This window comes from Ochotona princeps, chromosome 7 (assembly GCF_030435755.1).
Source record: "Ochotona princeps isolate mOchPri1 chromosome 7, mOchPri1.hap1, whole genome shotgun sequence".
Taxonomy (NCBI): Eukaryota; Metazoa; Chordata; class Mammalia; order Lagomorpha; family Ochotonidae; genus Ochotona; species Ochotona princeps.
Window position 1 is genome coordinate 5,274,764 of NC_080838.1, and position 21,528 is coordinate 5,296,291.

The 21,528-nt window shown below is 49.5% G+C and overlaps 1 protein-coding gene across 2 annotated transcripts in view; it reads left to right on the top strand.

Moving 5' to 3' along the window:
• Positions 1 to 6,875: 6,875 nt before the first annotated feature.
• The window catches only part of RNF175 (ring finger protein 175), a 41,489-nt gene continuing 26,836 nt past the window's right edge, over positions 6,876 to 21,528 (top strand). Inside the window, exons 1-3 of one of the 2 annotated variants that reach the window (XM_004598471.3) lie at positions 6,876 to 7,101; positions 11,591 to 11,628; positions 13,208 to 13,349. In XM_004598471.3, the coding sequence (XP_004598528.1) occupies positions 7,036 to 7,101; positions 11,591 to 11,628; positions 13,208 to 13,349 (246 nt within the window). In that variant the 5' untranslated portion in view covers positions 6,876 to 7,035. The remainder of the gene's footprint in view (positions 7,102 to 11,590; positions 11,629 to 13,207; positions 13,350 to 21,528) is intronic. The other variant, XM_058666743.1, reaches the window with a different exon arrangement.

Here is a 21,528-nt window from a genome sequence, read left to right on the forward strand (position 1 = left end):
CCCCCACCCCTGCCTGGGGCACACAAACTTGACATCTACCTAGTAGGCAGGTCTCAGGGCCCAGGACAGGACACTCAAGCCCTGCCTAATCCCCCACTCCTGGGGCTCAGAAATCCATACCCATCTCGAAGCTAAGCCACAGGACTAAGGCCAGCTGACCTGAGCTCACCAAATCCCCCACCCCTGGGTTTCACGAACCTGGCACCCATCTAGTAGGAGGGCCCTGGGAACCAGGCCAAGCCCCACAAGATCCCCCACCCCTGGGTCTCACAAACTGGAGACCCACCTATTATGCAGGCCCCCAGACCCAGGCCAGGAGACCCAAGCCCTGTCAGATCCTCCACCCCAAGGTTCACAAAACCAACACCCACCTAGAAGCCGGGTCCTAGGATCTGGGCCAAACCACCCACACCAGTTTCCCTGTGCCCAGGGCTCAGGAACCCATCCCCGCCACACATGTGGGCCCCAAGACCTGAGCCAAGCTACCCAAGCCCTGTCAGATCCCCTGTCCCTGGGATTCACTTATCTGGCCCCTGCTCAGCCCAGGTTGGCATGACTTGCCTCTCCTCAGCGTTCGCAGTCTCATTGTGCCACCTAGCCTACTCTAGTCTGTCTCCTGTTCCAGCTCTTGTTGGTATGTGCTGCAGTCCATCCCAGCAAGTCCATGGTTCCTGCCATGACAGGAGGTGGACTATGTCAGGCTGGACCAAGGAGCCACAGGTGTGTGCAAGACTTGCCACTGGGAGGACACCTGAGAGAGGAGCTTGGGGAACTCCTTTGTCAGGATGCAGTCCCTACAGATAAGCACAAGAAACAAGGTTTGGAGCAGCCCAGATCAGGCCAGGTTACAGTACCCACCAGCACACACTGGGGTCAGGTCTGTGGGCTGGCCAGGCTTGGCCAGGTCATAACACCCACTGAGAACCAGCACGGGGTGTAGGACAGGCTGGCTGGGCCGCAGCACCAGCCAATTCGCATCAGGACCAGGACTGGGGCCTGGCTGGGCTGGGGCAGGTAGCAACACCAGGCAAATGTTAAGGTGAGGCAGGCCATGTCAGACTTGACCAAGCATGACCAGCTCATGTGAGAACCAGAACAAGGGCAGCGGGGTGCGAGAAGGTATGAGATTGGCAGAGGGGGGCTCCTCTGCTGGACCACTGCCCCTGCTGGTGAGCATGAGAACTGGGATGGAGACAGGCTGGCTGGGCTTTGCCATAGCATCAGCTGACAAGTCCTGGGACTAGGGGGCAAATCTTGTCAAGCTAGACCTCAGAACCACCTGGAGAGTACAAGATCCAGGACTGGGAGTGAGCCCAGGAGGGAATCAGTGGGTTCCTCCCTGATGGACTACAACTCCCACTGGTGAGCATGAGAACCAGGGCTGGGGGAGGGCCTGACTAGACAGGCAGCGGCACCTACCAGCATGAGAGTGAGCTGGATAGTGAGATTGGTTGAGCTGAGCTAGGCTTCAATGCCCACTGACATGCACGAGAGTTAAATGGGATTTGGGACAGACTGGACCAGTCTGCTGCACATACTGGCACACACCAGATCACAGGGCTGGGGCCTAGTGGGGGTCAATGGAGGTTACTCCAACTAGGCTAAAATTTCCAGTGCTGTACATGAAGATCAAGTGTGTGGTGGGCAGGGTTGGGCTGGGCCTAAATATCCATTGGCTTGTATAAGAAGGGTTGGAGACAGAACTAACCCAGCAATTGCAACTACCAGTGTTGCAGTACTGGTAGTTTGGGCAGTGAATGAACAAAGTTGGCGAATGGGTGTACACGAGTGTGTTTCTTTCCTCTGTTACTCTACCTGTCATATAAGTAAATATTTGTTTTATGTAGAAACAGGTCTGGTATAGTGGCACAGCAGGCTAATCTTCTGCTGTGGTGCTGGCATTCCATACGGGCAGCAGCGTGTGTCCTGGCTGCTCCACTTCCTTTCCAGCTCCCTGCTAAAATCCTCAGAGAGCAGCAAAGGATGCAGCAAGTCCTTGGGTCCCTGCACCTGTGTGGGAGACCTGGAGGAGGCTCCTGGCTCCTGAATCCCAACCAGTCCAGTTCTGGCCATTGCAGTCATGTGGAGAGTGAATCAGTGGGTGACAGAACTTTCTGTATCTCCATCTCTCTAACTCCACCTTTCAAATAAAAATAAATAAATGTTTTTTTTTAAGTGGATTTATTTCTTTATATTGGAAAGGCAGGTTTACAAAAAGGAGAGACAAAATAATATTCCATCCACTGATTCAGTCCCCAAATAACCACAATGACTGGAGCTGAGTCAATCCAAAAGCAGGAGCCATTCTTCCAAGTCTCCCATGTGGACGTATAGTCCCCAAGGCTTCGGGCCATCCTCAGCAGCTTTCCTAGGTCACCAGCAGGGAGCTGGATGGGAAGTGAAAGAACTGGAATATGAACTAGCATCTAATGGGCTCCCAATGCTTCAAGGCGAGGGTTAGCCAGTTGGGCCACGGCGCCAGGCTCTTCTCCATGGATTCTTTATTCAGGAATTGTACAGAAAATTTATAGCTTTCATTTCATCAGTAGTAATTATTTACATATATATGAACATAAGGTCAACCAGAAAAGAGACAGAGAGACAGCGGTGGCGGTGGGGGGTTTTCTTGCCAAAACAGGCCCAAAAAGCAGCAGGCGGGGGGTGATTCATGCCTTTCAGGCCATTAGACCACCCACTGATTGTCTCACACTTTCACAAAATGATAAAAAAAAATCATTGCCACCTTAAAGGATGTTCATGATATATTCAGGACAATCTTCAGCTAGCAAAGCCCGATTCTTCCCTAATTACCCACCCACTAACCAGCATATCTAAGATGGCCTCCAAAACCTTCCAACAAAATACACTCATTGAAAAAAATGAAACACGTAGGGCCAACATGGTGGTGTGTCTGTGCCAGCAACCCGAATGTTTGCTGGTTCGAGTCCTGACTGCTCCACTGCCAATCCAGTTCCTTACATGTGGCTTGGCAAAGCAGTGGAAGGCAGCCCAAGCCATTGGGACCCTACATCCACATGGGAAAGCCGGAAGAAGCTCCAGCTCCTCACTTCAGACTGGTCCAGCTCCAGCCATAGCAGCCATCTAGGAAGTAAATCAGAAGATGGACTCTCTTTCTAACTCTGCCTTTAAATAAACAAAAGAAATCCAAAAAAGAAAACGAAAGAAAGCCAGATACCCCAAAACAATGATATCTTCTTGTTGGTGCGTTTATAACTGGTCTTGTTTCAAGCCCACCAGAAGGACAAACATCCGAGATAGGAGAAAATAAAATCAGCGTTTTTCTTTCATCAGGATTTACTTATGGGGGCAAAGGATCTGGCCTGGCAATTAAGCAGCTGGCTTGGGATGCCCTCATCCCATATATGGTGCCTGGGTTCATTCCTGGATCTGGCTCCTGGCTTCAGCTTCTTTCTGGGGAGCAAGCAGGTGATGGCCCAAGGATCTGGGTGCCTACCACCTGTGTGGGGGACCTAAGAGACTTGGACTGCGTATCTGCCTGTCAGTTCTGACCCGTCCCAGCCCCAGGCCATTGCAGGCATTACGGGAATAAATGGGCAGGTCAATCATCTTTCTCTCTCTCTCTCTCTCTCTCTCCCTCCCTCCCTCCCTCCCTCCCTCCCTCTTTCCTCCTTATCGCTCAAATACATAAATCAGATCATTCCATGTGCTTTATATGACTTGCACAACAGAAGAACAGTATGATCTTGGTCATCAACCAGTGTAGGAGTTAGGACAGCAAGTTCCCAGTTTTTTATTAGAAACAGTAACACAGGACAGGGGTTCCTGTAGGCACCCCTGCAAAAGCAGGGGTCCACCCTCATGACCTAGAGGTTAGGGGGCTAACGCAACCCTGAGGAGAGTGATGCAGGAAGCAAGTTTTTTGATCTCCACATCTCCATCTGTGTGGGGTCAGTGTGAGGAGCAGATGACATCAGACTCGAGCCCTGGGCACGCCGCAGGAGTCTGACAAATATTAACTACTTTTATGGCTAGGACAGGCCGTCTGGCTTCTAACTTTATAAAACAAGATTATTATAGGAAGCAGAGGCAGAAAGAAAACAAGGGGAGGGGCTGCAGGGAAGTCCCAGCAAGGCCCGAACTGTGGTTTCCCTGGTTCCCCTCCTGCTGAGAACTCCTGCACTCAATAAACTCCAATGACCCCAGCTGAACCTGCCTGCTGGAGAGCAGAGAGCATAGCGGTGGTTTTGTTTGTTTGTTTTGCTTGTTTGTTTGTTTGTTTTCTGTCTCTTCCAGTTTTTCAAAAGGAGTTTTTCTTTTTCTTTCTCAGGTCCAACAGAACTGAAAAATGTTGGCTTGTCCTAAACTCTGCAGTGTAAGGCATTCGGTTCAAAACAGGAATGTACCAACCTCCCCAGAGGGCAAGGGTACCACACACACTGCCCCCTGGACACTGCCACACTGCTGCCCCCCTGTTCTCAATGAATCAGAAAACCCAGAAGCTGGAAGCTTAGTCTTGGGGAGCATTATCTCAGTGAACCAGGTGCTACCTAAGCTTAAACCACAGGGCCTCTGACTGTCAGACTACCCTGGGCCAACACACATAGATATCAAGGGTCCCCCCCTTATAGACAGCTTGTGTTCCAACCTGCACTTGGAAGGCCATGGCTTAAGAGGCAGTATGAGGAACGTGCGATGGCCAAGTGACTAAAGTCCTAGCACTGAACGTGCCGGGGTCCCATATGGGCGCTGGTTCATATCCCAGCTACTCCACTTCCCATCCAGCTCCCTGCTTGTGACCTGGGAAAGCAGTAGAGGATGGCCCAAAGCCTTGGGACCCTGTACCCACATGGGAGAGGCTCCTGGCTTTGGATTGGATCAGCTCAGCTCTGACCTTTGCAGCCACTTGAGGAGTGAATCATTGGACAGAAGATCTTTCTCTCTGTTTCTCCTTCTCTCTATAAATGTGACTTTCCAATAAAAAAAAATCTTTAAAAAATAAAATAAATAATAAAAAGCAATATGCTCCTTCTGTTACCCATCATGCTTGGGGGGGGGGTCTGAGCCAGCTCACATATTATATAACCACAGTATGCCTAAGCCCTGTCCATTTTTGCCTCCCACACTCACCCTCCCCCTCCAACACACACAATGCTAGAAATCTATAATACTCAAAGACTAACAATTGGGAATGAAATAATAAAAGTTGTGTATCTTTCCTTTGTCTAGAGTTTCTGTGCAGAGGATACAAAGCTTTATCCAGTTAGGGCAAAGGACCAGCGAACACAGGGACGGAACTCAGGAATCAGCCGCTGGGCCGTTCTGCAGGATTTATGCCAATGTGACGGTCAGGTCTCTGCACCTGGCGGCCAGCAGAGCACACACAGAAAGGCAACATTCACCGCTTCTTTGAGGCTTTTCCACCGCCCAAGGAGGGACCAGCTTGGGCACCCCATTCCCATTACGAACAGGTCCACCTCCGGCTCAGAGAAACAGGTGCCCTCTGCACAGGATCTCTGAGCTCAGACATACTCTGCGACGCTCCCCAGGCATGCCTGCACAGTTCGCAGATTGGTGCCCTCACCAATACGGACTTCACCACGGGTCTCTCTCGCTATCCCACATGGGTCCCACTCTGTACCTTGAGCCATCATCTGCTGCCTCCCGGAATACATCAATAGGCGGTTGGAATGGCGGCAGGGCCACAGGGACCCGAACCAGCACTGTGATATGGGAAATGTCACAAGCAGGGGCTTCACTCACTGCACCACAACCCACTTATTTTTCATATACAACTTTGACTAGCTTCAAAGAATCCAGACATGTTGAAGGATATTCTGGAGTTATCGTTACATCTTGCTGGGTTGTCGGGAGGACTGGACGAGCTAACTCAAGCCAAGTACCTCGAGTAGTACCTGACACCTAGGAAGCACCTACCAGAGGAACTGCATGTGTGCCCCTGCACCAGGTCTTCTCCAAGCTGGAGACTCGGCCATCCTGCTTCCTTCTGTCTGGAGCACTCTTCCCAGGGCCCTGCTTGTGCCACAGGCCAGTCTTTGAATGCAGGCAACAGCAGCCACAGCAGCTGGAAATTGACCCAGCAAATTCTCAGGCCCCCGCCCAGCCCTGCTGTATCAGAAATTCCAGCAAGGGTAGGGCTGGGGGTGCGGATGGGGGCTGTCATCCAGCAATCTGAGATCAAGAAGCCCCCCACGGGCTTCTGCTTCACAGCCAAGGCTGGAAAACTCAGCCGCTTGCCACGATGAGTTGTACCTGAATGTTGATTTGGCTCTAAGCCCATCTGGGTGTTCAGTTCCTCAACAGTAGGAATACTTGGGTCTTGGAGGTCAGTTACAATCCATCCGGAAGGTCCCTGCAGGTGTTGAAGATCCAAGCCATCACGACCTGAAAGAAGTAAGCCACTTCCTGCGGTCCAGAGGAGTTCACTGTATGCCACGACTTACATCCCAAATCATCCCGCCTAAGTGTTTCTGCTCAATCCTTCGGTATAAATAGAGGGGTGCACCCCTGAAGGGAGACCCGCTGTGGCTGATTCTGGGGAATCACGCACGTCCTGCAGCAAGGTGGGGGTGCAAGAGAGCTAGCTCAGCTGAGCAGGTGCGCCACCACGTGCTTTCCCCTCTTACAATGAACACTTGTGAAAACATTCCTTTCTCTCCTTCCTCTCCCTTCCCCTCTTCCGCACCCCCCTTCCCTTCTTCTACATCCCCATAGTTTTTCCTACCTACCTAGGGCCCCGCCTCCACCCTGTCCTCTTGGGAACACCCAGCTGGCCCTGACCCAGCAGCGCACCAGACAGGGCGCGCGACGTGGTGCAGCGACGCCGGTTGGCGGACGCGCTCCACCACCCGAGCCCCGCGGCCCGTGCAGGTGGCTCCCAGCAGCGGCTGTGGGGTCGCCTGCCCCTCTGCTCCGGAGGCGGCCCGGCAGAGCGCCAAGGGGCGGGTGTCTCACCCGCCGGAGCTGCAGCCGCCACCGCCTCAAACTCTCCGCTGCCAGGCTGCGCGCTGGTGGGCGTGGGCGCTCGCCCGAAGGATGGCTGCCCGGGCGGCGGCAAGCAAGGGGACAGCAGTGCTGGAGGCGCCCCCGCAGCTCAAGCAGGTACCGGGCTGGCGATGGACGCAGGCTGCGGGACAAACCTCCGAGGCTCCGGCCTTGGGGGTGGAAGGGGTTAGGGCCTCCCGGAAGGTGTAGGCGGGCCTACCGTTGGTCCTCTCTCCCTGCCCTCCCTTCCGTCCTTGCTTACTTGTTTCACCCTTCGCCCCGACCACCCTCTTCGTCTTGCAGAGGCACCCGGAGCCATTCCCTCCTCCTCCATCTTGGGCGGAGGCTCGGGGATCGGAGCCTGGGCGTTGCGGGAGGCGATGGGTTTCGGCTGAGCTGCTTGTTTGGCGTCACCTGAGGGCAAGCCACCCATGCACACTGTGGACAACAGGGGGATGGGGGGACCAGACGTGTCTGATTCAGTTGGCTGGGACCACAAAGTGTCTCCGCTGGTCTAACAGCTCCCAGGGGCTGCTGCGGGTTGCCTAGGTTGTGTGAAGCACAGTCCAACCTGGTGTTTATCATTCACAGGAGGCCTCTTTGGAGCACGCAGAGGCCTTGCCCAGGTGGTGAGGAGCGGGAATTAAAGCTCTAAGTGGAGGGAACAGCAGTACTAAATTGCATGACGGTGAGAAAAATAATGTTGGGAAACAGACGAAGGACGCTTTCCCTGGAAAGTGTGGAACTCGGGGCTCACAGCTGCTTGTGGTGAAAAACAAGGGGTTCAATAGACTGAAGAGGCGGATGGGCTTGTATACCAAACCATGCTGATGGGTTTACATGTCCACAGCAGTCAGAGCTGCCCCAGACAGGTGCCAGGAGCTGGGAACCTCTTCAGGGTCTCCCAGGTCGGTTACAGGGACCCAGGCACTGGGGCCATCACCTGCCGCCTCCCAGGGCTCGGGGTCGCACCCAGAGGTGCAGCACCCCAGTATGGTGTGCAGGTATTCCCAGCAGCAGCTGGACCGCGGTGCCAAACCCTAACCTCGGCAGCTGGATTTTCTTTTCTGAATGGGGCAGCTGTCTGGAAAGGCCATGATTGACAAGCTGGATTCAAATGCAGCTCGTGGGGACTGTGTGTTCAGAACTCTGCAGGCCAGAGGACGGGGGAGGGTCCGTTTTGCTGCTGCTGTTTTCATCTTCCTTAAGGCTAGCATCTGGGGCTTGCCTGCTGCCCTCACAAGGCACAGCCCCTCTGCTAACTCTACCCTGGGTGGGATGCACAGCCTGCCCCTTGGTTCCCGGGTGCAGGACACTGTGATGCCGGGGAACAGCCATCAGGTGGGAGCCTTGGTCCCTAACCTGAGGACCTGAGTCAGAAGCTGCCTCCTAACTGCACCCTAGGGTGATGCACTACAGTCTCACAGAGAACTTTGAGAAGGGCTGGCCTCAGCCAGACTTTAAGGAGAGTGGAGGCACTGAGTAGCCCAGGTGTGACAGTGCCCCATCCTGCTCCACTTCACCTGCTGCTGCCTGTCTGTATTCTTTTCATTGACCAAGGTGTGCCTTCACCTTGCTGGTTGCTGGCCTTCCACCTGCTGGAACGGTCTGTCAAATGACAAGGCTTCCATAAATACCAAGTGAGCAAATACGTGAGTTAACCAACACACAGCAGCCTACAGTCTCATGATCCAGACCCCAACTCCCAATGTCCCTTCCTGGGCAGACACCGTCTTCCTGTTCTCCAATCTTCCCCTCCAGCTGCAGCCCCTGGGGTAACAGCATACCTTAGATACTTCAAAATAAAAATCAGGGCCTGCCATGGTGGACTAGTGGCTGAAGTCCTGGCCTTGCGTATGCTGATATCCCATGTAAGTGCCAGCTCATGTCCTGGCTGCCCCACTTCCCATCCAGCTCCCTGCTTGTGGCCTGGGAAAGCAGTCAAGGATGGCCCAAGGCCTTGAAACCCTACACATATGTGGGAGACCCAGAAGGAGCTCCTGGTTCCTGGCTTTAGATCGGCTCAGCTCTGGTCTTTGTGGCCACTTGGGGGATTAATCCAGAGGACAGAAGATTTTTTTCTTTGTCTCTCCTTCTCTCTGTAAATTTGACTCTCCAATAAAAAATAAATAAAATGTTTAATTACTTTTGTCGGAAAGGAAGAGCTACAGAGAGAAAGATCTTCCACCTGCTGGTTCACTCCCCAAATGGCCACAACAACCAGAACTGAGCCGATCCAACACCAGGAGTCAAGCGCTTTTTCTGGGTTTCCCTGGTGGGTGCAGGGTCCCAAGACCTTGGGCTGTCCTCTGCTGCTTTCCCAGGCTCCATATAGGGAGCTGGATGGGAAGTGGGACAGCCGGGACACGAACTGGTATACCTGGTGATTACAACAGAAGATTAGCCAGTTAAGTCATTATGCCAGTTCTGATGCTTTTTTTAAAAGAGATTTCTTTGTTTTTATTTGGAAGGAACATGCCAATTTTATCCGCCAGTGCAATGGACATTTATTTTTTCGGAGTTTGGGAGGCCAGTGGCAGCAGGGCCATCTCTCTTGTAACACAGCAGGGAGAGTCCCTCTTCGTCTTCTCCAGCTCCATGTGACTCGCACATGGTACTGGCTGGTGGCCACACCACTCCTTTGCTGCTTCCGTCTTCACACGACCTGTGGCTTCGTGTTTTCTGCTATGCCTGGGTCTTGGGGAAATCAAATCCCCTTCTCCTTTGTCGTATGAAGGCACCAGACATGGGACGTAGGGTCTATCCTGAAGATCTAATTACTTCTTGGAGAACATTCAAACAACTCAAAATCAACATACCGTATGATCCGGCAATAGCACTCCTAGGAATATATCCAGAACACTTGTTTTATGAGAAACCAACATGCAGTCCTATGTTCATAGCAGCACAATCAGTAATTGCAAAAACATGGAAGCAGCCAAAATGCCCATCAACAGAGGATTGGATAAGAAAGCTATGGTTCAATTAACTCCAAAATGGTCAGCTCAGTAAAATCTTTCTCTGTATAAAGTTTGCCACTTTAGATATTTTTTGTGGTATCAAAACTCTAACACATACAAGGTTCTTTTCTTAATGCTGATTTCATTGTTCATGAAACGTTGGCTTTGGAATACTGTCATCACTTGATTTTCATAACTTTATGATGCAGAAAGAGTAACAAACAGGACAAATATTTGGAGTTCATCAGTTTATGGAAAAGGCTGCTTGCATTGTTCTGTGCCTGCTTGGTAATTAAAAACTTATTTAATCAAAAAAAAAAAAGAAAGAAAGCTATGGTTCATCTACTCCATGGAATACTACTCAGCTATTAAAAAAAAAAACCAAAATGCAGTTCTTTGTGGCCAAATGGGCCAAACTGGAAACCATAATGCTAAGGGAAATGAGCCAATCCCAAAAGGTTAAATACCACATGTTTGCCTTAATTTAAGATGATATGATGTTATGTATAACATGTTATGTTATGAATGTTATATGTTGTGTATAAACTAAAATTGAAATGTCAATGAGGTGGTCACAGAAGGTGGCTAGGAACTCGCATTTACTTTTAACATATTGGTTACTCATTACTATGTCAATTAATTCCATAATGATGTAAATTTTTGCTGATGGTATGTTGGAGCTTTTAATTGATCGGGATGGTACTCTGCTGGCTCTGTCTTCAGACCAGAGAGGGTATACCTAAGAAGCCGTTGAACTTGACTGGACAATAAGATGCTGGACTCTATGTTTGGTATATGCTTGCAATGGGGGACTCTCAACTGAACTTGAGCTGTGGTTATGCAACAAGGTGGAGGAATCCACCATGGTGGGAGGGTTTGGGGAGGGGTGGGGAGAATCCAAGTACCTATGAAACTGTGTCACATAATACAATGTAATTAATGAATTAAAAATAATAAATAAAAAATATCTAATTACTTCTGCAAAGACCCTGTTCCCAAATACGGTCACATTCACAAACAGTGGGGTTTAAGACACAGACATACGCATTGCGGGTACACGCAGGCCAACTCACGAGTGTGCTTGGGATGAGGACTGGTCTGTATTTTATGTATCAGATTTCTCTGTAAGGCCTTGCTTTTGCTTGGGTTTCTGTTTCTGAGTTTAACGTGGCTACTAGTAGTGAGCTGGAACATTTTTTTCCATCAGTTTTCTGCTCATCTGTATGTCTTCTTTTGTGAATTTCTTGTTCATGTATTTTGCTCTTTTAGGATGTTTGTCTCTCCTGTCCTTCTTGGCTCTTTGACATTTTTGTCTCTCGTGTCTGTTGTGTGTTCCCCAGTTTCACTGTGCACCCTGATGTAAAGGGCTGATGTGAGTACCCGGTGATGACTCTTGTGTTTGGGTCCCTGCCACCCAGGTGGGAGACCTCATCAGGGATGCCAACATCAGGCAGTAGCTTAACCCACTGCACTACAATGCCAGCCCCCATGTTAGTTCTGCAAGCGTGTTGTTTTATTCCTATTTCATCCTGCGTTATTCCAGTGCTAGAGAACACCACTGTTTTCCGCAGTTTGCATTTCCCTTTAAATGCTTTAAGAAACAAGGCAAGGAAACTTTCATAAGAGTCTTTTGGTTTGTTTTTCAGGTCTCTCATACAAAGGTTTCTGTCGATGATGCGTGGAAGTAAGTGATTGGCTTGTTCTTTTTTTTTTTTTTAATGGTTATTTTTACCAAAAATTAGATTTCCATTTTCGCGGTTTGAGAAATTTGAAGGAAGTCATTATTTGATTTGTAAGTGTACAGGGACAGAGAATGTGAGGACGAGGGCCAGGTGTAGGTAACAGGAACACGGCAGGGCCAGGTGTAGGTAACAGGAACACGGCAGGGCCAGGTTGCACAGACTCACGTCTTCACAGTGTGGCCCGTGCAGTCCCACACACCTGCTTTGACACATCCTTCGGTACACAGAGCTGGGGAGTCGCAGTCGGTGGGAGGCTCACGACACATCTGCTTTTCTTTGTGGATTGCCTCCCTGCATGCTGAGGACCACGGCCTGTGAGCACCAGGGCAAATCCAAGAAAACAGAACGGGCTGTTTTGTGTTTTGCTTTTTGCATGGTAGGAATCCATGATAAGTATATTCCTACTCAAAATAGGAAATAATTATTACATGCATGTATCAGTTTACACTGTTACAATCACTGCTATGGAAGCCAACCCGCTGGAGATGTTTTTGTTATAGCCACACAAACGGATTGCTCTCACAAACTGACTGATCTAAGTAAGTCTCATGGTAGGTGAGCGATGAATTCACTCCTTGTCAACATGCCTTAAGTCGAATTCCATTACTTGCATAGAATATTGAATATTTCTTTTGTATTTAGCGCTGTCAAAGCTCATTTTTTTTCCCATTCCTTCATGGGAACAAATGTACGTGCTCTTATGAGATTCTAGAAATCGTCTTTTTCTCCTGAATTCATCTTTCAGTGGTGAAGGACTGAAGCTTTTTATTTCGTTGACAGGGAGACAGAAAAAGGGAAAGAAAAATAGAGAATCCTTCCCTCTGCTGGTTTAGTCTCCAAAGGCCAAGAAAAACTGGGGTGAAGCCAGGAACCAGGAACCCCTTCCAGGTCCCCCACAGGGTGGAAGCGATCCAGTGGCTTCGGCCATCATTGGCTTCTTCCCAGCAGCCATTAGCAGGTTGGGAAGAAGTGATGGGACTCGAACCGAGGCTCTCTGATAGGGAACTCATGCATCCAAAAGTGGCAGGTTAATCTGATTCACCCCAACACCCACCCCACCACGTGATTTTATTTGAACCTCTAAGTGGGACTCTGCCCGTCCTGAAGAGGTTTCAGTCCATCTGGGTACCTCCAAACACATTCTAAGCCAGAGAGGCTGAACTTGGGCGGAAGTATTGCCTAGGCTCTGTGGGCTGATTTCTGCACTTTCTCCAGCAGGGGGCACCCCTGGGATTTGCATGGGGCCCTTTGCTGTTTCACTGGATACCAGTACCCAGTACCCACGTGTTCCAGGCACAGGCCAAAACCATATGTACCTGTAAAGGCCTGAGACGGACTGGTTTTGCTGATGGAATTAACTTCCCCTCCCCAAGCCAAGCCGAGGGAAGAGAGTCAGGGACAGCACTGTAGTGAAACCGTCCCAGCCGCTGCATTTGACGCCCCGGTGAGCCCAGCCTGTGTTTTGTACTCCACGGGAGGGGCTGGAGGACTTCTCCAGATGACCTCGTTTGCCTGTTGCAGCCTGCAGCAGGAGCGGATGTACAAGCTGCACCGAGGTCACGAGTCTATGCACGTGGAGATGGTCTGGATCTTCCTCTCTGTGCTGGTGGTTGCCCAGATCCTGCTAGTACAGTGGAGACAGAGGCACGGCCGGTCCTACAACGTGAGTCACCTTGGGCTGCTGGACACCGCCTCCAGCTGGGCTGCTGGGTTTGCCCTTTCCCTGTTGTCGCCCGACTGCTCTGGTTTGAGTCAGCGTTAAATCAAACAGGTGCAGTTTTGCCCCCAGATACCTGTGACAAACCAAAGTGGGGAGCACCGTCTGGGTCTCCCACCTGGGTGGCAGGGCCCCCGATCCTTGTACCATCATCTGCTGATTCGCAGGACCCACATTAGTATGCCCCAGACCACAGCAGCGATCTGGCACCAAAGGTCAGTGATGCAAAGACGAATTATCCAGCTGACTTTTGGTAGGTGAACAACTTCGCCAGTGGCCCTGGTGGGGGCAGGCTTGGGACGTGCTGGAACAGGTTAGGGCTCCCAGCGCCATCTGATTAGCACTCAGGTGCCTCCATGGTCATGGTTTCCATTTCCACAGATGCGCACGTCTGCAAATGCTATGCTGACCTCACATTTTAAACGAAGGAGTCCAGCCTCAAATCTCACTGTTATTCACTCTCATAGTGAGGGAAAGGCTCTTTTAACATCTACTATGATGTATTTATCTGCAAAATGGAAATACCTAGAATACATTTTATGGGGTCTTTCTGCCACATCAACATGTGGCCTTCATGTTGTGTCATCCCCGTCTTCTGGATGGTTTTCAAAGTGGCCCATAGCATGGAGATTGTCCTTGTCTTGTCATGGGTGAGGTTGCTCCTGTGTCAACTCTTTGAAGATGTGGTCACTGCACCATTTAGGGTACAGCACACACACACTGGTTTGACCTGGCCACAGCTAGACCTATCTGGGAGTCTGGCAGCCCCTTGCAGCCTTGGAGCCATTGACATTCTGACTCGATGTAGCTCAGGCATGATGGGCCCAGGAAGGCATTCCTGAGCCTCCCAATTCTTGGTTGGCTGAAGCCATCTTTTATCTCTTTTAAGATCATTTATTTATTTTAAAGATGTATTTATTATTACAAAGTCAGATATACAGAGAAGAGGAGAGACAGAGGGGAAGATCTTCCATCCGATGATTTACTCCCCAAGGGAGCGCAACAGCCAGTGCTGTGCCAATCCGAAGCTGGGAACCTGGAACCTCTACGGGTCTCCCACGTGAGTGCAGGGTCCCAGTGCTCTGGGCCGTCCTCGACTGCTTTCCCAGGCCACAAGCAGGGAGCTGGATGGGAAGTGGAGCTGCCGGGATTAGAACCGGCGCCCATATGGGATCCCGGGGCGTTCAAGGCGAGGACTTTAGACACTAGGCCACGCCGCCGGGCCCCATTTATTTATTTTAAAGCCACAGTCACAGGGAATAAGAGACAGAGACAAAAATCTTCCTCTGGTTTTACCCCCCCAAATGGCAGCAACAGCCAGGATGGAACCCAGACCAAAGCCAGGAGCCAGGAGCTTCATCCAGGTCTCCTGCGTGGTTGGCAGGGGGCCCACTTCTACTACTTTTCCATGTGCATTTACCAGGGAGCTGGATGGGAAGTGGAAGAGCAAGTGCCCATATGGAATGCCAGCAAATGATCAGGTGACTGTGATCATGGTCTTTCTTGGGGTGATCCCCTCTGGCACTCTGTCAGAGCCAGGCCCTAAGCAAAGATGCCCTGTGGCAGTTTGAGACTGGTCAGGTTTCAGGGGGCGCCTCTGGGAAACTGCTGGGTTAGCTCGGAGCCGTGGTTGGACTCCGAACTGTATCCTCAGCCACCAACCCGTTACTGGCCCTGTCCCAAAGAAACAGAAATGCCTTCCCCGCTGAGTCCCAGCGTGGGAGACTGAGCCCCCCAATGCTGCAAAACTCCTTGGACCCTTATTCTGTTCCCCCTCTGAAGAGCTCGCTTGCAGAGAACACAGAACACAGCCTCTGCAGGAGTTCTTGAAGTTGTCTATAACCACTTGACTCTTAGGGCACCAGTAGCCTGTTCTATCCCTGGTTTCTACCTTTCTTACTAGGTTCCATATGAACAATGAAAAAGACACTAGGCCTAATGCATTACCCAGCCTAATGCCTTTGGGATGGAGTTTGGCAAGTATATTTCCATAAATGGTAGAGGTAAAATAAATAGCTCCTCTGTACTGAAGCAAGCTTCCCAGTTGTTTCTCTTGGCATCCAAGATGCTATGGATCCATCAGAACTACCAAGAGCTTTGAATAAGTTCGTAAGACTCATAAAGTTTCTGGCTTTTTTCTAGAAGGACCATATAATAAAGTTTATTTCTATGACGTGATCCTGTAATTTCCACCAGCATATTAGTAATATATTAATTATAATTACTATAATAATAGTTGCTATCATAATGATTGTAATTACCATAATAATATATAAAATTGCTATATGAGCACATAAAAATTTATGCGTGAGTGACTATTGTTAAGGCCATGACAAGTGCCTTTGGTACATGAGCTCAGTTACCCTGGTAGGTAATTATTTTTTATCCCCCCCTTTGTAAAATATGCCACAGAGATTAAACAACTTGGCCAGAGTCTGAGAGCTAATTAGTTGCAGAGAGAAGGCTGCAATCCAACCTCACTAGTCCTTTGCTGTCCTATAAAGGACAAGTTCCCTAAATATTGCAGTCTATGGTTTCCTCCTCTGCAAAATGCAAACACCTAAGACAGGGACCTAGCTGGGAGAGCTGCCAGCAAGAACCATTGCTGTGTGGGAAAGTCTCCCACGATGACTGACATGGGTGTCAGCTGCCACTAGCTGACTCTGAATGCATTCTGGAGATAGTCCGTCTGTGATGTTTATGCAAACTTCACCAGACCCTATAAAATTGGTTTGCCAGTGAAAGATTCCTTCTCTCAATGCTTTTATGACACTGAACTGAATATTGGGCTGTTGATCTACGTTCTGTGGGTTGGGGCTTTCTTCTGTTTGTTTTAACAGCGATACGTCTGCTTACTCAACCTTGTCACACACTTTTTTTTTTTTTAAGATTTTATTATTATTGGAAAGCCGGATATACAGAGAGGAGGAGAGACAGAGAGGAAGATCTTCCACCCGATGTTTCACTCCCCAAGTGAGCCACAACGGGCCTTATGCGCCGATCCGATCCCGGGACCAGGAACCTCCTCCGGGTCTCCCACGCGGGTGCAGGGTCCCAAAGCTTTGGTCTGTCCTCTCCTGCTTTCCCAGGCCACAAGCAGGGAGCTGGAGGGGAAGTGGAGCTGCCGGGACTAGAACCGGCGCCCATATGGGATCCCGGGGCTTTCAAGGTGAGGACTTCAGCCGCTAGGCCACGCTGCCGGGCCCGTCACACACTTTCGTTGTGCCACATGCTGATTTTGGTGATGCAGGAGCTAGAAGAAGGATGGTAAATGGGTAGGAACCCGTTTGGGAACTGGAAGGTTGTAGCCCCTTGTCTACCCACAATGACCTTTGGTTTCCTAATCAGTAAAATGAAGGAATTTCAAAAATAGGAAAGTTTTCTGGTTCCAGTTCTAACAAAAATCTTGGATGGCTTCATTTTCATTTTACAGCAAAGGGGGGAAGATGAACAAACCAAGTATCCACTGCTTTCCTTGGACCTGCCAGAGAATTGGAGACATAGGGAAAAGTGCCACCCTGCCAGGGACAGATGAATGAGGGGGCTCTGCCATGACCTGCCTCTGGTGGCAGCAGCTGCTACTGCCAAAGAGCTGCCAGGAAGAAGTGCTGGAAGCAGCACAAATGGATGTGAGAACAAGAAACCCCATGGACCACGGTCTCAATGGTGCCCTGTATTTCCGTAGCATTGACTTCCAGGAAACCCAGCAGGTTCTTAATGGTGAGGAGCCAAGAAAACCTCTCCTACTTCCAGGGCAAAAGGAACGGGAAGAATAACCATCCCAAATGTGACCAAGAGCGTTCTCCATACCAAGGCCGCAACACCAAAGGGAAGGTATTGTATTAGAGCCTTAACCCAACGAAGGGGCGAGAAAGCACCCGCACGTGTCGTCCTCTGCTCCTCTGCTGTCACCAAAGGGAACCTCAAAGCTGAGCAATGTGTGTGACAGCCGAAGTCCAAGGGCAGAGGCTCCAAAGGGACTCCAGCAGAGGCTGGAGCCCACTGCACCAGCCCACTCCTTGCCACTGCACCAGCGGGACTCCAGGCGATCACACCGCGTGAATGCTCAAAGAGCCACAAGGCTTCTTTCTACATAAGGCGTTTTTAAGGAAACCACAGAGCCAACAGGGGAGACCTGAGAGAGAATTTGTGGAAATGAAAGCCTCGGGAACCAGCAGGGCATAACTCCAACTGAAGTTAGCACAGGATCCTCACACTAAATGCCTATTTATCCCAGTCCCTGCTGCACGGTTTGTCACGTCTGTGAGCCAGCCACAGCGTGAAAGTCATGCCGAAAGAAGAAATACAGCAAGCCTCAGAACAAAACTCATTTCTATCGGAGATACTAAAAGTGTGAGACTAGGAATTCCTTTTTAAAGATTGATTTTATTTTTGTTGGAAAGTCGGATTCACAGAGAGGAGGAGAAACAGAGAGAAAGATCTTCCATCCGTTGATTCACTCCCCAATCGGCCACAATATCTGGACCTGAGTGGATCCGAAGCCAGGAGCTTTTTCCGGGTCTCCCACACAGGTGCAGAGTCCCAAGGCTTTGGGCCGTCCTCGACTGCTGTCCCGGGTCACAAGCAGGGAGCTGGATGGGAAGTGGAGCTGCCGGGATTAGAACCAGCACCCATGTGGGATCCCAGTGTGTGCAAGGCAAAGACTTCAGCCACTAGGCTACTGTGCTGGGCCCTGGATTAGGAATTTAAGACAATTCTGTTTAGCATTAAAAGAACTAGGGTTAATATGGCAAAGTCCCTAACGGGATAAGTACCTGATTCCCCCTGCCCATCAGGCTGCCCACAGAATTAAAGAAGAATAAATTTGTGTTTATAAAATGATAGTATTGCATCGTAAAAATGAAAAGTAAAATCAAGAAAGAGGCTGGAATGAGGGAGGGCCAGAAGGTAGGGTAAACAGATCACTGTGTTCTTAAACCTGTATACGTGAGATATGTAAAATTTGTTGCCTTTGTTGAAATGAAAAGTAGAAAAGTGTACATATTTTTAATTATCTAGGGTAAAACTAAAAGAAAAAAATCATTAATGATATTAAAGGATCATCGTTACTGATTCCATGGACAGAAAAGCAATATTAAGGAATGTTTAAAATAATTCCATGCCCCCAAATCTGGATAACATAGAAGAAATGCACTAACCTCTTGAAAGACGCAAGCCACACAAAATCACAGAGAGCTAGATCGTGTCAATAAGCCTATACCTGTTTTTAAAAAGTTGAACCAATTCTTAATAACCTTCCTAAAATATAAAGCCCCAGAGCAGATGGTTTCACCAGCAAATTCTGCCAAACATTTAAAGAACTGATACCAGTTCTCTGCAGTTTCTTCCAGAAAACAGCAGCAGAGGGAATACTTCCAGCTCATTTGTTGAAGCCAGTGTTACCCCCATATCAAAAGCAGGTGAAGGGGCCCAGTGCGGTAGCCTAGTGGCTAAAGTCCTCACCTTGCACGTGCTGGGATCCCATATGGATGCTAGTTCCTGTCCCTTCCAGCTCCCTGCTTGTGGCCTGGGAAAGCAATCAAGCATGGTCCAATGCCTTGGGAATGTGCACTTCATGGGAGACCTGGAAGAGGCTGTGAGCTCCTGGCTTCAGATTGGCTCAGCTCTGGACACCGCGGTCGCTTGGGGAGTGAATCAACAGATGGGAGATCTTCCCTTCTGTCCTCCTCTCTGTATATCTGAGTTCCCAATAAAAATAAATAAACCTTTTTTAAAAATGTCTTTTAAGAAGTAGGTGAAGAGATTATCAAGAAAGGAAGGTTACAGACCAATCTCTCATAAATACGGAAATTCTCAACAAAACATTAGCAAATCCGAGTGAACGAGGTATAAAATAATTTCATACCTCAACCCATGGGGAAGGCTGGTTTAATAAAGCTATGTAGATACATCAACGCACTGAAGCACAGTCATGGGACTAGACTGGTGGATGCAGGAGCAGTTGGCAAAGTCCAACACCCACTGACATAAAATCTCTCAGCAAACTGGGAGTCCAGGGGACTTTCTAAGTGTGATCAAGGACAGCTACAAACGCCTACAGCTAACAGACTTAGCAGGGCAAAGCTGGACACTCCTCCTAAAAGAACAAGTCCAAATCATCCGCTCTTGTTACGCCTCTCCACATTATTCTGAAATGATTAGCTTGTGCAATAAGGTCAGGAAGGGAAATTAAAAGTATATTAATGGGGGCCCAGCATGGTAGCCTAGCAGCTGAAGTCCTCACCTTGCATGTGCCGGCATCCCATGTCCTGGCAGCCCCGCTTCCCATCCAGCTCCCTGTTTGTGACCTGGAAAAACAGTCAAGGACGGCCCAAACCCTTGGGATCCTGCACCCACTTGGGGGTGTGGGGGTGTCTACCTCTCACATTTTTTAAAAAACAAGAAGTGCAAACTAAATGAAAACATGTTTCTTATTTATGGGTTGGAAGATTTGATATGAACATTGTTAACACACCAGTTCTTCCCAGCTTGGCCTATAGATTCAGTACAATCTCCATCAAAATTTCAGCTAGCTGTTTTGTCTGTAGCAACAAACGTATACTGTAGATTGCACTGGAAACACCAAAGGTCGTATGATGTCAGTGAGGAACAGACTTACCGAACAACAGCCCACTAACATCCCCACACAAATGCAAGTCAGATCATGTGTGTCAGAGGAGCGAATGCACGTAGGTGGAGAAGGAACGCTCGGCGGGAGATGACAACGGGCTGGCATCGTGGTGTATCAGGCCAGGCCATCCTGCATGGGCTTCGGTTCGTGTCCCAGCTTCTCTGCTTCCCATCCGCTTCCCTGTTCAGGTCCTGGGAACTCAGCAGAGGATGGCCCAAGTTCTTAGGCTCCTGCACCCATGTGGGAGACACTGAGAAACTCCTGGCTTCGGCTCGGCTCGGCCCCAGCTAGTATGACCATCTGGGGAGTGAACCAGCAGATGGAAAAATCTGTTTCTGCTCTCTGAAACTGCACCTTGCTAGTGACAATCTTAAGATGATGGTGGAAGGATTGGACATCCATGTGCAAAAATAGATATATAAATGCACCCACACAATCTATATGCTTTACAAAAAGGTGTTCAAAATCTCAGAATGGATCTTAACTCTAAATGGAAAATGCAAAACAGTAAGGCTTTTAGATGACACAAGAAAAAAAATCTCGATGAAGCTGATTTTGATGAGGAGTTTCCAAACATAACACCAAAAGTGTGACACACAACACGAAACAATAATAATTTGGATTTTGAAATTTATAAAGGAGGAGAGACCGAGAGGAAGATCCTCCATCCACCGATTCACTCCCCAAGCGGCCGCAACCACCGGAGCTGAGCTGATCCGAAGCCAGGAGTCTGGAGCCTCTTCCAGGTGTCCCATGTGGGTGCTGGCTCCCAAGGCTTTGGGCCGTCCTCAACTGCCCCGGCAGGCCTCAAGCAGGGAGCTGGATGGGAAGTGGGGCCCGTACAGGATCCCAGTACATGCAAGGTGAGGACTTAGGCACGTAGGCTATCATGCTAGGCCCAATTTTATTGAAATTTAAAACTCTGTATGATATGTTTATTGTTTATTTGTATTGGAAAGTCAAATTTACAGAGAGAAGGGGAAATAGAGAAAGACCTTCCATCCACTGGTTCATTCACCAAGTGGCTTCAATGGCCAGAGCTGAGCTCCCATCTGAGGCTTCTGGGTCTCCCACGCAAGTGCAGGGTCCCAAAACTTTGGACCATCCTAGACTGCTTTCCCAGGCCACAGGCAGGGAGCTGAAGGGAAGTGGAGCAGGAGGGACATGAACCGGGGCCCATACGGGATCCCGGTGTGTATGGCGAGGACTTTAGCCACAAGGTGACCCCACCGGGCCCTATGAAAAATATTTTTAAGAGATTGAAAAAAGCAAACCACAGACTTGGAGAAAATTTTTGCACAACAAACACCTTTAATAAAGAACTCCTATCAAAACTATAATTACAACTCAATCACAAAAGACAATAAATTTGGGCCTGGCACAATAGCATATCGGCTAAAGTCCTCGCCTTGAAAGCCCCGGGATCCCATATGGGCACTGGTTCTAATCCCGGCTGCCCCACTTCCCATTCAGCTCCCTGCTTGTGTCCTGGTA